Below are 22,202 nucleotides of genomic sequence, written 5' to 3'. Positions count from 1 at the left end.
TCATAATGTAATATTGCTGAACGCACTCATACAACTTTTAACCCTCATACTAACAACATTATCAGCTTCTAAATGTCATCTCAGTCTTCGCACTCATACAACCTCTAGCACTCCCTAAACAACCATAGCAAGTTCATGTCATTTCAATATGCGCACTCATACAACCTTTAGCACTCCCCAAACAACCGTGGCAAGTTCATGTCATTTCAATCAGCGCACTCATACAACCTTCAACCTTCCCTAAACAACCGCGGCAAGTTCATGTCATCTCAATCAGCGCACTCATACAACCTTCAACCTTCCCTAAACAACCGCGGCAAGTTCATGTCATTTCAATCAGCGCACTCATACTATCTTCAGCACTCCCTAAACAACCGTGGCAAGTTCATGTCATTTCAATCAGCGCACTCATACAATCTTCAGCACTCCCTAAACAACCGTGGCAAGTTCATGTCATCTCAATCAGCGCACTCATACTATCTTCAGCACTCCCTAAACAACTGTGGCAAGTTCATGTCATCTCAATCAGCGCACTCATACTATCTTCAGCACTCCCTAAACAACCGTGGCAAGTTCATGTCATCTCAATCAGCGCACTCATACTATCTTCAGCACTCCCTAAACAACCGTGGCAAGTTCATGTCATCTCAATCAGCGCACTCATACAACCTTCAACACTCCCTAAACAACCGTGGCAAGTTCATGTCATTTCAATCAGCGCACTCATACAACCTTCAACACTCCCTAAACAACCGTGGCAAGTTCATGTGATTTCAGTCAGCGCACTCACACAATCTTCAGCACTCCCTAAACGAGCGCATCAACGTGATATAATCTTAACCCACGCACACATCTGCCCAATCACGACCGCAGCTGACATTAACAAACAAAATCGTCATAAAAATCGTACGATTATCGTTGACATCGAATGTATAAAATCCTTCTATCATCAAAATCGCAAACCCATTGACTTTCATGACAACATGAGAGTGTCATCATCATCAAAATCATACGATTTTTGTCATCGTCAAACGTCAGTCATCAAAGTCATAGAACTGTCAATCAGTTGTAACCATATCAAAGTCATAGAACTGTCGACTCAGTTGTAACCATATCAAAGTCATTGAACTGTCGACTCAGTTGTAACCATATCAAAGTCATTGAACTGTCGACTCAGTTGTAACCATATCAGAGTCATAGAACTGGTGACTCAGTTGTAACCTTATCAAAGTCATAGAACTGGCGACTCAGTTGTAACCATATCGTTCTCGTACGAACTGTGGGAACTGTCAAAGCTTCACACAACATTCTGGGTTATACATCGATCAAAATCATCACACCTGACGTCTGATATATGTACAAAATATATATTATACAAAAAAACAAAATCTGTACCACAACAGATTTGTACAACAACTGTGCCTGATTTTGTACAGCATAAGCAGTATTGTAACACCATAATACAGCCAGTGATTTCTAGTGTTATACAACCAAAGTAACCTGTACTATAGCACCATAAAACATTCACTGACCTCGGATATTATACAACCAAAATAATATGTAACATAGCACCATGATACATTCACTGACCTCGGATATTATACAACCAAAATAATCTGTAACATAGCACCATGATACATTCACTGCAACACGAACTAGCGTCACTATATCACTGTAACAAAAAGGTCATTGTCATTATATTTCTGTAACAAAGACACAAGCTTCAACCTATCACTGTAAGAAAGAAAAATCTAGAACATTATATTGCTGTCACAAAAACATTAGACTCATTATAAAGAAAACAAAATCTAGCATCACTATGTCGTTGTAACAAAAACTCCAGAGTCACGATATCACTATAACAAAACTTCTCATTCGTTGTGTGGGCTGTACGAGGGAAACGTCACTATGTCAGTGTACCATAGATTACAGCATCACCATATGCGACTGTAAAAAACACCATCCTCAATGCATCACTAACAAACACACCAACAAAACTACATATATATATAAGCAACAAAAATACAAACGTCACTATGTCGTACTGGTACATAAAAACATCAGGGCCATAATATTGACATGATCAAAACTCCAGTATTAATCTATAATTTTAACAAACATACCAGCGTGAATATATCCTCAACCGAAACACAAGTGTCATTATCTTGGTGGATTCAATAGCTTACGCGTGACTGTCACTGCAACAAAAACAGCAGCGTCAATAATTTGCTGTAACAGATAACACCAGGTCATTATATGGTTGTAACAAAACATTAGCGCCACTATATCACGGTATCAAAAACTTCAGCGTTGTTACATTGTTGAAACTTCTCCAACATTGCGTTAATTAACAAACAAATAAAAGATCTCATTGAAACAAAACAACTGCGTCATTATACCGCTGTAGTACAATCTCAAGCGTAACTATACCACTATAACAAACCCACCAGCGTCACTATACCAGTATAACAAACACACCAGCGTCACTATACCAGTATAACAAACCCACCAGCGTAACTATACCACTATAACAAACACACCAGCGTAACTATACCACTATAACAAACACATGAGCGTAACTATACCACTGTAACAAGCACACCAGCGTCACTATACCAGTATAACAAACACACCAGCGTCACTATATAACAAGTGAAAACGCCAGTGTCACTACATAACAAACAAAACCGCACCGTCACTATATAACAAGCACAAACGGCAGCGTCACTATATAACAAACAAAAGCGCACTGTCACTGTATCGCTGTAATCAGGCTTAACTATGTAACTAAAATAAAAACTCCAGCGACACTATATCACCCATACAAACGCTTGTAACAAAACTAGAGCAACACTATATCATCCATACAAACGCTTGTAACAAAACTACACCGCCACTATATCATCCATACAAACGCTTGTATTAAAACTAGAGTAACACTATATCATCTTTACAAAGGTTTGTAACAATACTACACCAACACTACATTATCCATACAAACGAACGATTGCTACAAAATAGAGCAACACTATATCATCTGTACAAACGCTTGTAACAAAACTACAGCGCCACTATATCACCCATATAAACGTTTGTAACAAAACTACAGCGACACTATATCACCAATACAAACACTTGTAACAAAACTCCAGCAAGACTATATCACCCATACAAACACTTGTCACAAAACTCCAGCGACACTATATCACCCATACAAACATTTGTAACAAAGCTCCACCAACACTATATCACCCATACAAACGCTTGGTAACAAAACCACAGCGCCACTATATCATCCCTACAAACGCTTGTAACAAAACTCCAGCAACACTTTATAAGACATGCAAACGTTTGTAACAAAACTCCAGCAACACTTTATAAGACATACAAACGTTTGTAACAAAACTCCAGCGACACTATATCACCAATACAAATGCTGGTCACAAAACTCCAGCGAGATCATATAACCGTTACAAACGCTTGTAACAAAACTCCAGCGACACTATATCACCAATACAAACGCTTGTCACAAAACTCCAGCGAGACTATATCACCCATACAAACGCTTGGTAACAAAACCACAGCGCCACTATATCATCCCTACAAACGCTTGTAACAAAACTCCAGCAACACTTTATAAGACATACAAACGTTTGTAACAAAACTCCAGCGACACTATATCACCCATACAAACGCTTGTAACAAATCTCCAGGAACATTATATCAACCATACAAGCGTTTGTATCAAAACTCCAGCGACACTATATCACCAATACAAACGCTTGTAACAAATCTCCAGCAACACTATATCACCCTTACAAACGCTTGTAACAAAACTTAAGCAACACTATATCACCCATACAAACGCTTGGTAACAAAACTCCAGGAACACTATATCAACCATAGAAACGTTTGTATCAAAACTCCAGCGACACTATATCACCCATACAAACGCTTGTCACAAAACTAGAGCAACACTATATCATCTGTACAAACGTTGGTAACAAAACTCCAGCGTTACTGTATCACCCAAACAAACGCTTGTAACAAAACTCCAGCGACACTATATCACCCATACAAACGCTTGTAACAAATCTCCAGCAAGACTATTTCACCCATACAAACGCTTGTAACAAAACTCCAGCAAGACTATATCACCCATATAAACGTTTGTAACAAAACTCCAGCGCCACTGTATCACCCATACAAACGCTTGTAACAAAACTCCAGCGACACTATATCACCCATACAAACGCTTGTAACAAAACTCCAGCGACACTGTATCACCCATACAAACATTTGTAACAAAACTCCAGCGACACTATATCACCCATACAAACGTTTGTATAAAAACTCCAGCGACACTATACCATCCATAAAAACGCTTGTCACAAAACTCCAGCGACACTATATCATCCATACAAACGTTGGTAACAAAACTCCAGCGACACTATATCACCCATACAAACGTTTGTAACAAAACTTCAGCGACACTATATCACCCATACAAACGCTTGTAACAAATCTCCAGCAAGACTGTATCACCCATACAAACGTTTGTAACAAAACTCCAGCGACACTGTATCACCCATACAAACGTTGGTAACAAAACTCCAGCGACACTATATCACCCATACAAACGTTTGTAACAAAACTCCAGCGACACTATATCTTCCATACAAACGCTTGTAACAAAACTCCAGCGACACTATATCACCCATACAAACGTTGGTAACAAAACTCCAGCGACACTATATCATCCATACAAACGTTTGTAACAAAACTCCAGCGACACTATATCATCCATACAAACGTTTGTAACAAAACTTCAGCGACACTATATCACCCATACAAACGTTTGTATCAAAACTCCAGCGACACTATATCATCCATACAAACGCTGGTCACAAAACTCCAGCGACACTATATCATCCATACAAACGTTGGTAATAAAACTCCAGCGACACTATATCATCCATACAAACGTTTGTAACCAAACTCCAGCGACACTATATCATCCATACAAACGCTTGTCACAAAACTCCAGCGCCACTATATCATCCATACAAACGCTTGTAACAAAACTCCAGCGACACGATAAACACACATGCGCTATGTCCTACGGTGCCTCATAAATTTTCATCGTGCCATTCAGTGGGATAGCTCTGCAATGAAGTCAAGTAAAATAAGGTCAACTGCTCATACACAAAGCTATTTCACATTGAGTAACCTATTTCACCAGGATGAAGCGGTTTCCTGTTCTCCCTTTCTATAAACAATTCAAGCCTAAATGGCAAGGGTGGGCTTGCAGTTTTCTTAGTCCAATACTGTTGTACCTATGTTCTTTTTCAGAGCGCTGTCTATCAACTTATTGCGTGGCCTCCATGATTCTGTACACTCTACTGCTGTTTGTATTGATAAGATTTTCATTAAACGTCTTTAAATGAGACGGAATCTGCCTCTAGAAAAACGTCATTACGCTCTCAAATACAAATGTCAGTACAGATCAGTAGAGAAGCGGATGTGCTTAGTGGGAACGAGGCGTGTTAAACACTGCTAGGTCTTTCAACAAAAGGTGTTGCCACCCTGATACAAAAATTGTCTGAGGGCTACTACTGTTTGCCCCTATCAACGCCTGTCCGTATCGATTATACTGATAGAGGCATTGCGCGTGCAACGGATGTCTTGTGTAAGCCTGTAGGCATTACGTTCAGAAATTGTCAATACAAAGTCACAGCCCTCATTTTTTTAATCACTAGTGTACACGACTTTAAAACACGATATCTAAAACTATCAACCACAGCTGTAATCACTTCGAATGACCGAGGGCGTCATAACAAACAGTGACGATCTGTGGATAGGCTACAATTAAATGGAGAGATGAGTTTCATCAGTCTGGAGAGTAATAGAAAGGTAATGACAGTGGGATGGTTGACAAATGGTAACACGTATAAGTCATATATTACATGTATACGCCGCCGGTAAAAGAAAGTGGGCGTTGCAGCAGCTCCTACATAGCTACCCCCAATTGCCTAGATTGAATAGACAGTGCATATGTAGATCCTCTGTTGCATGGGTTTTGCTATTACATGTTCATAGACAGTATCGCTACATGTGCATAGACTGTGCCGCTACATGTACATTATTGCATAGATGTTGTCGCTACCAGTGAATATGTACATAGATTCTACGGCTGCATATGCATAGACTATGTCGCTAAATGTGCATAGACCACTATATGTGTATAGACTGTGACTCTCTAGCAGTACTTACGTTACCGCATAGACTTCGTCGCTACAAGCGCATAGAGTGTTTTTATATGCACGCAGATTGTGTTGCTATACATGTACATGGACTGCGTCCCTCTAGAAGTAGATATATTACCTATTCAGTAAGACGCATTCTGAAATCACCAAAAGTACTGTGCCGTTTTGTTGTCAGAATTGCTCAACAGAATGCTTAAGGCGCCCTTTTGAATTATATCTTAATATTCCGCTGCTAAATATGCGTGGACTGTGTCATCCTAGTTATGCAAACATTTCCTATTCTATGGCCCATACATTTGTATCCGGTTACCACAAACACACAGACAATGCCACTCTAATCGAGCAAACATTGCTGAATATGTAACACATATCCACTATTACTCGTGCATAGACAATGCCGTTCTAATAGAACAAACATTGCCGCCTATGTGACAGATATCCTACTATTACGTACATAGACAGTGTCGTTCTAATAGAGCAAACATTGCCGCTTATGTGACACATAGTCCACTATTCCTCGTGCATAGACAGTGTCGTTCTAATAGAGAAACATTGCCGCTTATGTGACACATAGTCCACTATTTCTCGTGTATAGACAGTGCCGCTCTAATAGAGTAAACATTTTCTGATATTCCACTATTCCTCGTGCATAGACAGTGTCGTTCTAATAGAGCAAACGCTTTCTGATATTCCACTATTTTGCGTGCATAGACAGTGGCGTTCTAATAGAGCAAACATTTTCTGATACTCCACTATTCCTCGTCGACAGATATTGCCTCTCTGATAGAGCAAACATTGCCGCTTATGTTACACATATTCCACTGTTACTCATGCCTTTCTAACAGAGCAAACACTTTCTGATATTCCACTATTTTACGTGCATAGACAGTGGCGTTCTAATAGAGCAAACATTTTCTGATATTGCATTATTGCACGTGCATGAACAGTGCCACTCTAATAGAGCAATCATTTCATGCCGCCTATGTGATAAATATCCCACTATTATGTGCGTAGACTGTGTCGTTCTAATAGAGCAAACATTTCCGCCTATGTTGTACATATTCCACTGTCACTCGTGCACAGACAGAGCCGTTCCAACAGAGCAAACATTGCTGAATATGTGACACATATTCCACTTTTACTCATTTTCTGATATTCCACTATTGGACGTGCATGGACAGTGACGGTCCAGAGTAGTGACAAGACAGCAATGAGGTTGAAACCCTCTAAAAGCGCAAATCTTTTTAACAGCTGTACAGTCCATATCAAATAAAATGGTAAAGACTTGCTGAAACACAAACAATCATAAGGATCTGTCGATGAATGACAGATGAAAAAAAAACAGAATTTGCTGCATATTTTATTGTCTGATAAAATGCGATCCTTCAGATGGGGGTTTAGAATGTAGATATCATGCAGGCTAAGATTCAGCTTCAAAGGATTTTTTAATGAAATTCTGTATTTGATATCAAAAAGGTATGAGCTTCGAATGCCAATTTTCTGTTTCTCTACAAGGATATGAATTAGCATGCACAAACGTCTGAAAACGTTGAGGAGCTCCCGGAACTATTAGACTTAGGCAGTACACGTGCGGAGAGATTACAAGCTGTGTCGCATTACGTGTACGGAGAGATTACAAGCTGTGTCGCATTACGTGTACGGAGAGATTACAAGCCGTGTCGCTGGATGCGTGCGGAGAGATTACAAGCTGTGGGGCATGCTATTGTACGCTCTGTCGCAAGTCGTTTGCGGAGATATTGCATGCTTTTGGTTCATGGCGCTTGCGGAGATATTTCACGCTGTGCAGGCAAAATTCTGGAAGAAATTACCGCAAATTATTGATAATGAGAGTTTCTGTGCTGTGTAGAAACATGGTTCTTGTTAATTTCTTCAAAAGTTCTTTTGTTTGAAAGCGTTTGTGCTTTATACCAGACAATTTGTAGATTTTGGCGCTCAAATTGTCGCAGGTTGTACATAAAGTGCCAGTTTAAACATGTGATCTTCTCACATTTACATTTGTGAAAAAGAGACGTCTCATTGTCTACGGGAGCAGGCCGTGATCGATTGGATGAGGCTTAGGCCTTTTAGTCTCTATAGGGAACAGGTATAGCCACATGTAGCCATAAAAACACGAAGTCAAATAAAAAAAAAATAAAAAAACAAAACAAATAAAAACAGGGTTTGTCTGGAAATGGTTGCATTGTTTTCTTCTATGTGTCATTTTCACGAAAAAAACACATCAAGTAGATTTTTCTGAAATAAGCATATCACCTTACCTTCTAAGTAGGGGATTAAACCAATAGAATTTGTAGATTTCATCCCCCCATAATGCGTATGGAGTCTTGGTGACATAAGTGGTCGACGACGCTCAGTCAAACATTCGTTAAGGCCGCTTGTCTTCAACCAATAAGGTGCGCATATCTAGAGAAGTTGGTCTGTACTTGGCAAAGTTCCGGTCACTCTGGTTTCTTCCACCCGACTCATCGCCGTGGCATAAATGAAACTTCTTGAGTATTGCGTTGAACCACAAATAAATAAATAAATAAATTATCTAACTTTCTAATTTTATTTTTCTCTCCACAGAGCTAAATCAGCTGTAAGGAAAGCCTGCAAGTGATTTACACAGCTGTACGCCACAAGCATAGTTCTACAGACATACAACTACGGCGATTCCAGACCAGACAAAGAATTGCGTATCGATGGTGCTATTATGTCTCGCTGCACGTTAGTATATACATAGAGCCTCCGCTTAAAACATCACAAAGGGAATATTGTTTGCTTCTGGATTCAAACGCGACGCAAGTCCATTCATACGTAAATGCTTTGCTCTACATGATGCCGTCCTAAATTCTGACTTTTTAGACTTATTTATTCTTTGGTGGTTTGCGTTGAACGTGTGAATGTGTTATAGAAATTGGCCTTGCCCTCTGCTGACCTGGGAGATTCATTGTTGTTGATTGCTGTTATATTTATTAATTTGATTAGTGTTTTACGCCGTACTCAAGAATTTTTCATTTATACGATTGCGGCCAGTATTGTGTTGGGAAGAAATCGGGCACAACCCCGGGAAACCCACGAGCGTCCGCTGGCTGCTGGCAGACCTTCCCACTACCCGAGAGGAAGGTAGCTTAATCTGGACTTGAACTCACAACGACCGCATTGGAGACCGACTCCCAGGTCATGGAGACCCCCGATGGCCGTTACACAATTGTCTGTTTCGAGGAGTATATTATTATGATTTATTAAGAGAACTGGGGTACCAGGTATGGGTGGGATGCGATTGATAATAAACAAAGTTCCCACGTACGCCTTTAGTCTTCCACAGACTTAGGCATGAGAACAATATTGAGTCTCTTATTCCACACATTATTGAAAAAAAATCGCGAATTGTACAAATACGAGAGAGCATAATTAAACCGGTTGCTAAATGCAATTTTTTTACCTTTCTTTTTTTTAAACTCATGATGAACACCTTAATATTTGTAAGTTCATACAAAAACGTAGAAGTGCCAGAAGGCTTTACAATTTTGAAAAGTTTACACAATCAAGTCTTTTGAAAGTGTTGCTTGATATTGTTGACTACTGAAAACTATCTAGCTTGATTGTGTTGGTAATTGAGGTGAAATTGAAATGCAAAATTGCACGATTTATTTTTAGATGTATATTGTTTGCCTTCTTTATGTAAGATTTAAATGCTTTACTGCATTGCGTGGTTTCATGTGCGCTGTGCCTCTGCCATGTATTACTACTTCATTACGTCTGTGTATTTTTCAGAGCGGACGCTAAGGTAGAAATTGTAAAGCTCTGCCTTTCAAACAAGATTGAAAATTACAAAGGTAAGATAAAAGAGATAAATGAGCCTGGAAATGGTTTACATTGCTTCATCTGTATGTTATTTTCACGAGAAAACAAATCAAGGAGAGATTTCTGAAATAAGCATATTGGATAAGGTGCCAACCTGCATTTTACATTATTTCCAGCTAATAGTTAAATGAATTCAGCAGATTGAAACGTAAGATGGGTTTTATCGACCAAACTGTCTGCGCGTATTAGGCTAATGCTATTGTCACATTTGCCAATAGATAACTATATCCCACTGTGTAATATGCTTTTTACCCTTATTCGTACTTTGATACTGTATTGTAGTCTACAAAAATCGTCATACTATAAATATTTACATCGTGAAAAGTCCTCTGTAAAGATTAAATATTGGAATGCATTCATTTTTTGCTCACAAGCGAGTAAATGTTTTTTTTTCTGAGATATGGTTTTTATTCAGACTATGCGATAACGTAACGGGCTGATACGATACGTGTTTCCTTTCCTCATAATTCTATATATTCTATATTAATGTTATCATGCAGACAAGCACAGGAAAAATTACCACAAAGCCTCAGAATAAATTACATTGAAAACCTTTTTCACAAAATGTCTTAATCCCTCAAGTTACGTTGCATTTAAAATCATATCTACAAAAAGTCTAAGATATTGAGAATCTCTGTTGTTACTCTAAGATCACCTTATCCATAAAATCCGTTTAATTTCCTGATTTGATTTGTCCCATTGACAACAGATATTGCAGCCTTAAAGTGTTGTGCAAGGCATCGCATAGCTCAGTATCTGGATAGTGAAATGTTTCTAGGCTTTGTAGCTTATATCAGATAGATACAGATGTCATTTAGGAAGTGGATTAAGTAACAGTATTATCGTTAATAGGGATTACATTTTCTGAATATATGACATCTGTACCTATGTGATTATCAGAGGGGTAATGTTCACTGTAAAGCCTACCAGTCAACTACCTGCCATTTTTGTGAAAGGCCTGTTGGTCGAGTGGTCTAGACGGTTGACATGTATTGCTGGCGATTCGGTGCCTGACTCTGAGGTCGCTGGTTCGAAACCCGCAGTGGTCTCAGCCAAATTTCAGCACTAGGATATGTGCTATATTCAGAAAGTGTAATCCGTATTAACGATAAGACTGTTTGTAGCTTATAGTATCTTGGAACTAGTATTCTAACTTACCACTCAAGTATTTATCTATTTTATTGGTGTTTTACGCCGAATATTTCACTAGTACGACGGCGCCAGTCTTATAGTTGGAGGAAACCTTGCAGTGCACGGGGGAAACCCACGACGATACGCAAGTTCACTCAAGTATGAATGTGCTGTAGCAACATATGGTATAGCTTAGTAAGTGGCTGTTGAAAAAGTTCTCGGCAGAGTATTGCAGGCTAGTATTCAGGTATTCTAGTTTACCATCCAGGTATGAATGTGTTGTAGCAAGGTATTACGTTGTATAGACTAGTTTTCGGGCATTGATTGATTGATTGATTGACGCCGTATTCAAGAAACTTAGTTGACGGCGGTCAGCATTGAAGGAAGACGAAATCGGGCAGAGGCCCGAAGAAGACTATCCGCAGGTTGCTGCAAGACCTTCCCACGTACATGTACGACCAGAGAAGGAGCCGGCATGAGCTGGATTTGATCCCACGGCGGCTGCATGATAATAGGATCCAATCTCTGCTGTTACTCTAAAAATAAACCTCATCCACGAAAATGTTGTAGCAAGGTATTGTATAGCCTGATATCTGGGTATTGAACATTTGTAGCCAGGCTAGTGTCCGGGTACTGAATAGTTGTAGCCTTGCTAATATCCAGGTATTGAATAGTTGTAGCCTGGCTTGTATCCAGGTATTGAACAGTTGTAGCCAGGCTAATATCCGGGTATTGAACAGTTGTAGCCAGGCTGGTATCCTGGTATTGAACAGTTGTAGCCAAGCTGGTATCCGGGTATTGAACAGTTGCAGCCAGGCTAATATCCGGGTATTGAACAGTTGTAGCCAAGCCAGTATCCAGGTATTGAACAGTTGTAGCTAAGCTAGTATCCAGGTTTTGAACAGTTGTAGCCAGGCTTGTATCCAGGTATTGAACAGTTGTAGCCAGGCTGGTGTCCGGGTATTGAACAGTTGTAGCCAGGCTGGTATCCGGGTATTGAACAGTTGTAGCCAAGCCGGTATCCAGGTATTGAACAGTTGTAGCCAGGCTAATATCCGGGTATTGAACAGTTGTAGCCAAGCTAGTATCCAGGTATTGAACAGTTGTAGCCAGGCTTGTATCCAGGTATTGAACAGTTGTAGCCAGGCTTGTATCCAGGTATTGAACAGTTGTAGCCAGGCTGGTATCCGGGTATTGAATAGTTGTAGCCAGGCTGGTATCCAGGTATTGAACAGTTGTAGCCAGGCTGGTATCCGGGTATTGAACAGTTGTAGCCAGGCTGGTATCCAGGTATTGAACAGTTGTAGCCAGGCTGGTATCCAGGTATTGAACAGTTGAAGCCAGGCTAATATCCGGGTATTGAATAGTTGTAGCCAGGCTTGTATCCAGGTATTGAACAGTTGTAGCCTGGCTGGTATCTGGGTGTTGAATAGTTGTAGCCAGGCTTGTATCCAGGTATTGAACAGTTGTAGCCAGGCTGGTATCCAGGTATTGAACAGTTGTAGCCAGGCTGGTATCCGGGTATTGAACAGTTGTAGGCTGGCTTGTATCCAGGTATTGAACAGTTGTATCCAGGCTGGTATCCGGGTATTGAATAGTTGTAGCCTGGCTTGTATCCAGGTATTGAACAGTTGTAGCCAAGGTAGTATCCGGGCATGGAACAGTTGTAGCCAGGCTAGTATCCGGGTGTTGAGCATTTGTAGCCAGGCTAGCGTCGGGGTATTGAACAGTTGTAGCACGATATTCCAGCTTTGTATCCTGGTATGCAAGTTTGAAAGTGTTGTGGCAAGGTATTGTATTGTGTATACAGTATCGATGCATTTTAAGGTAGTCCACAGGGTACAGTTGTTCGAAACTGTATTAGCTAATAATGGTATTATGTCATATTTTATATTTAAATTTTTAGCCAAACTTTACAGCCAATGCAGTTCTCCAAAGTCAAAGTATAACAGCGACAGTTTTAGTTCATATTTATTGTAATGTTACACAATTTTTTAGGCTAAGCGCAAAAAATGGAGACTTGGCTTAAAGTTAAATCTGGTATTAAATCTTAAACCACTTTGAACCACAGGGCGCCGGTATTTACACGTTGTATCGACATATTGCACCTTGTTACACTGGTATGGTAGCCTGGTATGTCCGTGTATTCTAATGCCTCACAGCAGCCGCTTATCCCTCCACCAACGAGATCACATGCTCGGCGCAATGAACAATGCACAAGTTTATATGTACAAAAATGACAGTGTTCAGTAAATTCAAATGAATTAAATTGAACATATTATATTGCGTTATACACAATGAGATTGGGAACAAGCTCTAGAAAACTAACTCGTCCCTTTCCCTAAATAAATGCAGTTTAACCGTTTTACTACAGATGTGAGAAAAGAATGGCAGTAGATTAACACAAAAGATATAGAAAAAAGAGAAATAAAGAAAGAATCAACATTGAAATGCTACATGCAATATAAACAAAATAGTAGAACGAGATAGAAAAGACAAGGCAGGACAGAGAGGTGATGAAGTGTTGTATCAAGGACATAGCACTTTCGCGTGTAAATAACAGGAAAACCTCTTATTGCTGTCTGTAAATTGAAATTCCTGATTCAGTGTGTGAGAATTATTTTTAATAGATTTTGGATTCATCACCATTTAACAGCTTCGGTAAATTCGACCCAGAATATGCGGATAATTCAGACATGTGGTAATATGACGAGTACGTGTGTAAGGTCATTTAACGTGACAAAGTAGGTGTATAAGATTTTATCATTTTAAGCCCAGGTGCGCCTTGCCGGACTCTCCAAGTGTTACATCAATCTCAGACGTTCACACTGCGGCAAGTTCCAATGCGGCGTGTCAACTTGGCTTAATGCTTGAGGAGGTCAGAACCACACCGCGACGCGACGCAATACGACGCGCCGCGAATGTGAATGTATTCGCTTATACTGCGAAAATAATAGTACTTCATCGGCTATGTAAAGAAAATATACTTTCGACGAATTGGCGGATAGGTCTACATGTGTTTTATTATTATAGAGTATGACACATGTAAGTAAAAATGTAAACGCTTCCGTGGACGGCACTTGTATAATCCGATTGTATGGACGGGGAATAGCAGATGTAACGGTATGACAATTTTAATTTTAAAAATCTGATTACACCTCAAACAAAACATTTTGTTCACAGGATAGGTGTGATAACGCTAAACTGTGCAGGTGAGCAAAGTCCGTTTGCTTTGCCACGCCGTGTACTAATCTCAGACTGAGAGACAGTTGAGTGTGAGACTGTGCAAACACAGGTCATGTAAGATAATACCCAGGCCGTAAAAAGAACTTTAAAGTTTATACAAGAATATTGAATAAAGGGAACGTGGTGATGAAATATCCTGCTTAATGTCCAGGGTTTGGATCAATTTAACCTTGTAGTTTCACTCGATATACAAAGGCTGCACACACACACACACATGGATATCCTGAGTAGACAAAAAAAATAACACTTTTTGCAGGATAACCAGGACAGACGCCCCAACCCCCACCCCACGTCGCATGCCCCAAACAGGTTTTCTAAAGGACCAAATCTGATTTCAGTGTATATTCACCGAGACGCGAATATAAGGTGTCCTAGTAAGACGGTGAGAATCGGTCCACTCCCATCAAAACAGCGAGTTCAAAGTCACGCATTCTTCAGCGTGGTTATAGCTTTAGTGAACAATGGCTGACCCGGATTCGCATCGTTCTCAATTGTATACATACAGCCACTTGTGTAAAGCCCCAAGCATAAGCCCCTCGGGCTTCACGGCACTGTGCGCGACACTGCACGCTATCCAGGCTCCCAACCCAAGGGGAACGGCCATGAAACACGAATGCTTAGGCACCCAATGCGAAACGAAAGCCGTTTATGAAAATTGACATTCATTCAGAACTATATTAAATATGGACACATTAAGTTTGGTCGCTAAATACTCTATAATTTTAATCTCACTGGACAGTTTTGTCTCTTTATTGCTGTATTCTCCATGCGGCTGTTTGTTACTGTGGAGGCTTGTGATGACTAGCACTCGAATTAGCTCAACAGAGTGAACTGTTTTTATCGTGACAAATTTCAGACAGTTTGTAAATCACAGGCTAGACATGGGTGACCAGATAACCGCGAACTGGCATCTGATTTTATGAACAGCTGGCTTCCTCTCCGGCCGCACATGGGAAGGTCTGCCAGCAATCTGCTGATGGTCGTGGGTTTCCCACGGGCTCTGCCCGGTTTTCTTCCCACCATAATGCTGGCCGCTGTTGTATAAGTGAAATATTCTTGAGTACGGCGTAAAACACCAATCAAATGAATAAATAAATAACTTTATGAACATATGAGATACGAGTGTCCAAGCATTCAGACATTCGTGCCCATATATACTTGTCGGGGTAAGCGTGCCCAGATAGGGGTGTCCAGAAGTAGTTGTTCAGGTATATTTCAGATAGAGGTAGGCACATATGGGTGTACGGATATAGGTGGCCAGATTTGAGCGTCCTGATATAGGTAACCAGATAGCGGTGTGCGGATATAGGAAGCCAGATAAGGATGTGTGGATATAAGTAACCAGATATGGGTATCCGGATATATATATATATAGTCAGATAAGGTCGTCTGGATATAGGTAGTCAGATAGGGGTGTGCGGATATGGGTAACCAGAAATGGGTGTGCGGATATAGGTAGCCAGATAAGGGTGTCCGTATACACATAATGTACATTTTCGTCGTTGTTCTAGGTTAACGTTTTTGTCTCGGTTTTTCTCGGTTTATCTGTGTACAGTAAGAGCGGTTGACAGATGAGCATTTCAATTATGTCATAAGCATCTCTTATCTTTGATCAGCAAGATTTGTTGCAAAACCCCACGTACCGTAGCTATGTGACAAAACCCCACGTACCGTAGCCACGTGACAAAACCACACATATCGAAGCCATGTGACAAAACCCCTCGTACCGTAACCATGTGACAAAATCCCACGTACCGTAGCCATGTGACAAAACCACACGTATCGTAACGACATGCCAAATGGTGACTACATGACAAAACTAGTATCGTAGCTATATGACAAAATCATTCATATCATGATAACATAAAAAGCTCCTCGTATAGTGGCATATCCACTCGTTTCGAAACCACGTGACAAAACCACTCGTATTAGAAACTACATGACAGAATCCCACAAGATGTAGCACCGTAAAATAGCATAACATTGTTAAACCACGGAGCGTTTCAGAGCATAACCAGACGTGGACATACCAACACGCTACACAGCATAGAAAAGACAACCTGGACAATACATATATATGGAATCATAACAAAGGTCAAGGTGAACATGTAGTCTCTCCCGTAAATTTCATTATAGGTTTCCCCTATAGTTTTTCAAAACGGCAAGTGCGTTGTTGTGACCAAATGCGTCAAGGTTAGATTGCATGTCTCACCAGAAACTGTGTGACAACCACATGAGCCAATACACCAACATGATAATATGTATTATATACTGACACATACTCTGGTTGATGGAATGGTTTTATATTTCTAATTTTTGACCGGCCCCGATAGCACAGTTGGTAGAGCGTCCACTACGGGAGCGGTAGATTCAGGGTAAAGCCTAGATCGAGTCACACCTAAGGTCTTAAAAGAGGAAGTTGTAACTCCCTCGCTTGGCGTTCGGCATGAAGGGGATAGTGCAACGACTGGTTGACCCGTATCAGTATAATAGCTTGGGCGGGGCAGCTTACTTGCCTTCTGTAAGTCGTCTCACTGAAGCAGCACTAGATAAAATACCGGTGGAAATCCGTCCTGCGACAAGGAGGTACATTAATGCGTTCTAAGGATTCTTTCGTCGTCATTAAATTGTTAAGAACGACGTTAAACCCCAAGCACTCACTCAGTCTAATTTTTGTACTCTGTATCGTAAGCTACATGTTGTTTCATGGAAGACATTTTATTACATAAATTTGCAATGTACCTACGGTGGCATTAGCTGAGATATGTTTATTATTCTCTCTGTCGTCTGTGAAACAAAGATCTGTTACATATTCCATTGATTCGGTTAAGTTTGCACACATTTGTCAAAGTAAATATGATAAAGTGCATTCATTTTTGCTTGAAGGTGACGGCGAACGAGATGGCTGCGTCACCTGGAGAAAGTGTCTCTAATGTGGATTCAAGTACAACCGGAGGCCTGTCACTGTCCATCATAGGATAATGACCAATCGTTATCAACCTGTCGGAGGGGAACACCGCCCCATGGTGCCGGACTCCACCCGTTACGTGTCTCGCGGGAGCCATATCGGCCGAGGCGGTCCGTTCCCACACTGGTACAGAGGGCACCCGCCCAGTCGATTCCCAAGAAGGCCACCGATTCGTCGGCGAGGTCATCTTTATCATCCAAGAGATGTGTACGATCATCTGTCTGATGGAGACTGGAGACGGGATAAACACGCCAGCAGTCGAAATTACTCAGGTCGACACTCACATAATTACGATTACTACCGACGAAAGCATGGTGAACATAGGCCGCTCCCCGCGGGTGTGGCTAAGTCGCCTGGGCGCGAACGCTCGCGAGGGAATCAGTGGCATCAGATGTATGGTCCTCAGAGAAGCCACGCGATGCCATACCAATCACAAAATATGCAGCGCCTGTCTGTGATTGATTTCTCTGCAGATGACACAGCTTGGGAAAGTCTCAGAGTAGGTGGCGCTATCACAGCGGGATCAACGCGGGATGCTTGTATAGGGTCAAGTACCTCCAGTACTCCAACCTCTCTGGACAGTTTACCCACATCCCGCCATTCGAATGGAAATGATACCGAAAAACATTATCAGACTAATTCGGGAAATGTTGATTCAAACTGTAAACAATCAAATAATTGCTCAAATACGAAAGATACAACCGATTCGTTGGACCTTGCAAGAATTCAAGACTCAAGAGCTGAGGCAGATTTGAACTGCGTTAAAGACTTTCCCGGGAAGCAAAATAGGGTTGATGCTGGCGGGGACAAAGTTGAATTAGCCAGAGAGAGTCCAACGCTTTCCGCAAACACCGGAAAGGAAAACAGTTATGACATTGGTATGGAAAATAACCAGAACTCTTCCGTGACAACTGAAATTGTGGCGGCTCAAAAAATTTCAAATTCGCTAGGAGAATCTGTACCTGAGAATATTCAGTCTGTGCTTTCTAAGCACCCAGTTGTCAAGTTGACTAGACTATCGGCCCACCAGTTGCTCAAATATTCCGTTTTAAATCCCTGCAGTAATAGTATGGGGATTTCAACTACTCAATCAGTCCCAAAATCAAGAGTCCCAAAGAAAGATACAGTTTTTAAGGAAGGAACGGAAGCTCACTCAGAAATGTTCACTAAACACACGTTTTCTCCCCATAGAAACGAAGTGCCACGCGACCTGGATGGGTCTGGAACTAATAACTGTGGTGTTACTGAACAGGACTCCGGGTCCAATTCTCTTACCGTGGACCCCAAGGTCATGCCTATGTCCCTGGTGCTACACACAACCCCAGGGGCTGAGCGGGCAGAAGACAAAGTGTTCACACCAACTAAACCTCGAACAAGTGTCTCGGAAAAAGGCCCTGTTAAGAAGACACACGTTGGTCATGTGGATATTAATAAATTAAAGGAAAGGTTAAGAGAGGCTATGGCCTCGAGGAACAGTCATATTATGAAGAAGTTTTCTCTCCATAAAGCTAAGAATGAGACCAAACTTTCTCCAGCAGATTTGCCCTGTGAGTCTGGAAATGCAGACGGTGATAAATCGGGATGTAAGCTGAAACTTTTTTCTGATGAACCTCCCCCTTCGCTGGAACCCGAATGCGAAAGTGTTAAAGATGTCATCCTACCCATTCCGGATCTTACTTCGGAAACACAGCGGGCATCAATTCAGCCTTCAGACTCACAGAACCAAGCAGAATTCACTACTCCTGATACTAGTTTGGAGCAAGCGAGTGAAAAAAAGATAAATTATGAGCTGAGTTCGCCAAGGCGTCCCGAGAGCATTACAGTAAGCCTTGAGGACGCATGCAAAGCGTGCGAAGCTCTAGTGGATTATGTTCCAAAAGTCGTTGTTTTGAACGGACCAGGCGTTAGTGTAGTTAGTGTGTCAAGTAAAGATAACGTCACTGATTGCACTGCTGAAGACACCATCCGTGAAAACCAAAGTAATTATAGTGTAAATTCAAACACGGGGCCCGACGCCATTCCATCTTCAAACTCGGCTTCGACCTTTCACCTGAAAGCTGGCGAGGATACCCATACTGCTGATCATGATACTATGTCTTCGAATTCGTCTAACCGTGATCCTACTAATGACGAAAACCCGGAAGAACGTGGCTGTAATAATTCTTATGTATCTATTCCGGGTACTGAAAGTGTAGACACAATCGACGAAAAGTCTGAAAATCCAGCGGCCGCTGAAGATCCAAGCCTTCCTGCTAACAGTACTTCTGTGGAAAGCATTTCTGATCCCAATAACTCTGTCGAGTCAGTAATCATTGACCAAACAGCCTGTGACCAAGTGAATACCTTGGTTTCTGAAGGTAAAACAGGCGAAATGAAGCCAAATGCAGAGGCTGTGGAGTTACACGTGGATTCATCCGACAGCATTAGGGATCCAGAGGGTGAACAGAGCGCTGTAGACGCTGCTGAAGGTTTGTTGTGTCTGGCGAAGAGTGGTGTTAAAATATTCGGAGCGGAAGAAAAATCCGCAAGTAAAGACGTCCAACAAAACCTTTTCAACTCCGCGTCAGACGATGATGTTAGTGGTATCCCAGTACAACGAAACCAGGAATTTTCAGGTGTGCCATTGATAACTAATGCGGTGAATAATGCAGTGAGTGTTCAACAAAGTGATGGAAACATTAGCAACCTTACTACTCCCGGTATAAACAAAACTCAAGTCACTCCCAACAGTCTCCAGGCATCACTTTCTTCCAGCTCATTAGTTGTTACACAGCCATCTGCACTGCCTCTAACGCAGCCAATAACGCCCCCTGATGGACACGGCAATGCCCCAACCCCACACACGGCAATACCACAACCCGCATTTCTTGTCTTAGGTGCGCTACAACTTCGTAAAAAAATTCCACATAAGGTAAAACCTCGGAAAAAAATGAAGCGGGAAAACGTCCTGCGGCCTCTGTTACCAAAGACAAATGGAAGTGATTTGGAACAAAGAACTGAAACGGACACAGTATTGTCTTCGGATAACACTACAGTCGACATGAATAAACGAGATACAAAGATACTAGAGACTGAATCCGAACTGTTAGATTTGTCGATGAAAACCAACGAAAGCCCGCCGGACGGCTCTATGATGACATCCGATCTCAATGACGGGAAATCGGATTTTGGCCAAACTACAACGTCTGAGCCCAACGTAGACGCCTGTACAGGCTTTAGTGGCTTAGCTATGCAAAATCAGAGTTCCATACAAGACGGTGCACCCCAATCAACATCACCAAATTCATTAATTGAGAAGAACTCTTCAAAAACAGACAGGTTTTCACCAGTATTGAGCGAGATCAGACCTGACTCGCTTCAACAAGAAGGGGAAATCTCTAAACACAGGTTAAAATTATTGATATCAAATCTGCGTGAAACTCTTGGAAAGAAAATGCCGCTTCACCCAATGAATCTTCGGGTAAAAGGTCCAGATGTCGGTAATCCGTCAGGTGAAGGGGATCCTGCCGAAGAGGAAGAATCAGTTACAGAAGATCCGCCAAAGAAGGCAAGAAATGCCAAGAGATCCACAAGATCAGCTGTGAACAGCGCCAGGAAAAACAAACGGCGAAGGAATGGTGCCAAGAGAAAAACAGGCCGCAGAAATGTTCAGGGGAGAACAAAGAATAATGCAACCACAACAAAATCACAAGTGTTCAGACGGCGGACACCAAAAGCAAATGTGGTCGTGAAAGATTTTTATACGCGTCTACGCGCAAAGACCGAAGGTAAACTTAGTCGAGCACAATTAACAGGCCGAAAACAAAATCGGAGGCAAGCCTGTAACAAAAGAGGCGTGAGAGAAAATGAAACAGATTGTTTAGCTGCTCACATTCCTGAAACACTAGAATTGAAAGATGCGTTACTGGCCACTGCAAAAGTGGATCTGTATAACACTGACACTCCTGATACATTCGTGGAAGAGGGGAGGTTGGTTATTGACAGTAATCTCGAAACCTTGGAATTAACAAACCAGCTTCCACAGCAAGAGGATCCATCCGTCGCCATAGACATGACCCTGAAACAGAAACCGATTCAATCCAGACAGCGCAAAATTGATGGTCGCCGCAAGAAGAAAGGGAGACGGAACCATCTTATCAGTAGTTTAGAGGAATACAAGAAAAAACTGGGCTGTGAAGGTAGGTAGATACATGCTTGCCCTTTACCAACTATCAAAATATGCGTTGGCTTTATTTTGTTATGTAGTTACTTCCTATTGTAGATTGAAGAGTCAGAAACCCAGTTCAGAATGATAAAAAGGCATCATCCATTTGCATTACATTTGTTTAATCTTTTGATTTATACCACTGAATTGGGGTCCTCCGCGGCACAATGGCCCAGGAGTCTCCCGCCAGTCCGGTTGCTGTGGGTTCATGTCCAGCTCATGCTGACTTCCACTCTGGCTGTACGTGGGGAGGTATGACATCAAACTGCAGATGGTCGTGGGTTTCCCCCGGGCCATGACCGGTTTCCTCCGACCATAATTTTGGCCGCCGTCGTATAAGTGAAATATTCTTGAGTACGGCCTAAAACACTGATCAAATGAATAAATAAATACCTAGACCACTGAAAGGATCCAGGCCAGCGGAAACATTATCACCAGAGAGACTCAAACGCGCGCATTTACAAGAGTATCGGGACATCTAAACACATTATTCTGTAAAGCCAGGTGGGATTCATTCGTTTGC

At 41.5% G+C, this 22,202-nt stretch overlaps 1 protein-coding gene across 1 annotated transcript in view; it reads left to right on the top strand.

Annotated features, from left to right (window-relative positions):
* Positions 1–22,202, top strand: part of LOC135477221 (uncharacterized) — a 70,913-nt gene that overhangs the window by 1,928 nt on the left and 46,783 nt on the right. The window contains exons 2-4 of the mRNA XM_064757384.1: positions 8,850–8,990; positions 10,041–10,102; positions 17,394–21,653. Of these exons, the coding sequence (XP_064613454.1) occupies positions 17,489–21,653 (4,165 nt within the window). The 5' untranslated portion in view covers positions 8,850–8,990; positions 10,041–10,102; positions 17,394–17,488. The remainder of the gene's footprint in view (positions 1–8,849; positions 8,991–10,040; positions 10,103–17,393; positions 21,654–22,202) is intronic.

This window comes from Liolophura sinensis, chromosome 10 (assembly GCF_032854445.1).
Source record: "Liolophura sinensis isolate JHLJ2023 chromosome 10, CUHK_Ljap_v2, whole genome shotgun sequence".
Classification (NCBI taxonomy): Eukaryota; Metazoa; Mollusca; class Polyplacophora; order Chitonida; family Chitonidae; genus Liolophura; species Liolophura sinensis.
The sequence above is the reverse complement of the archived record's forward strand: the minus strand, read 5'-3'. Positions and strand labels throughout refer to the sequence as shown.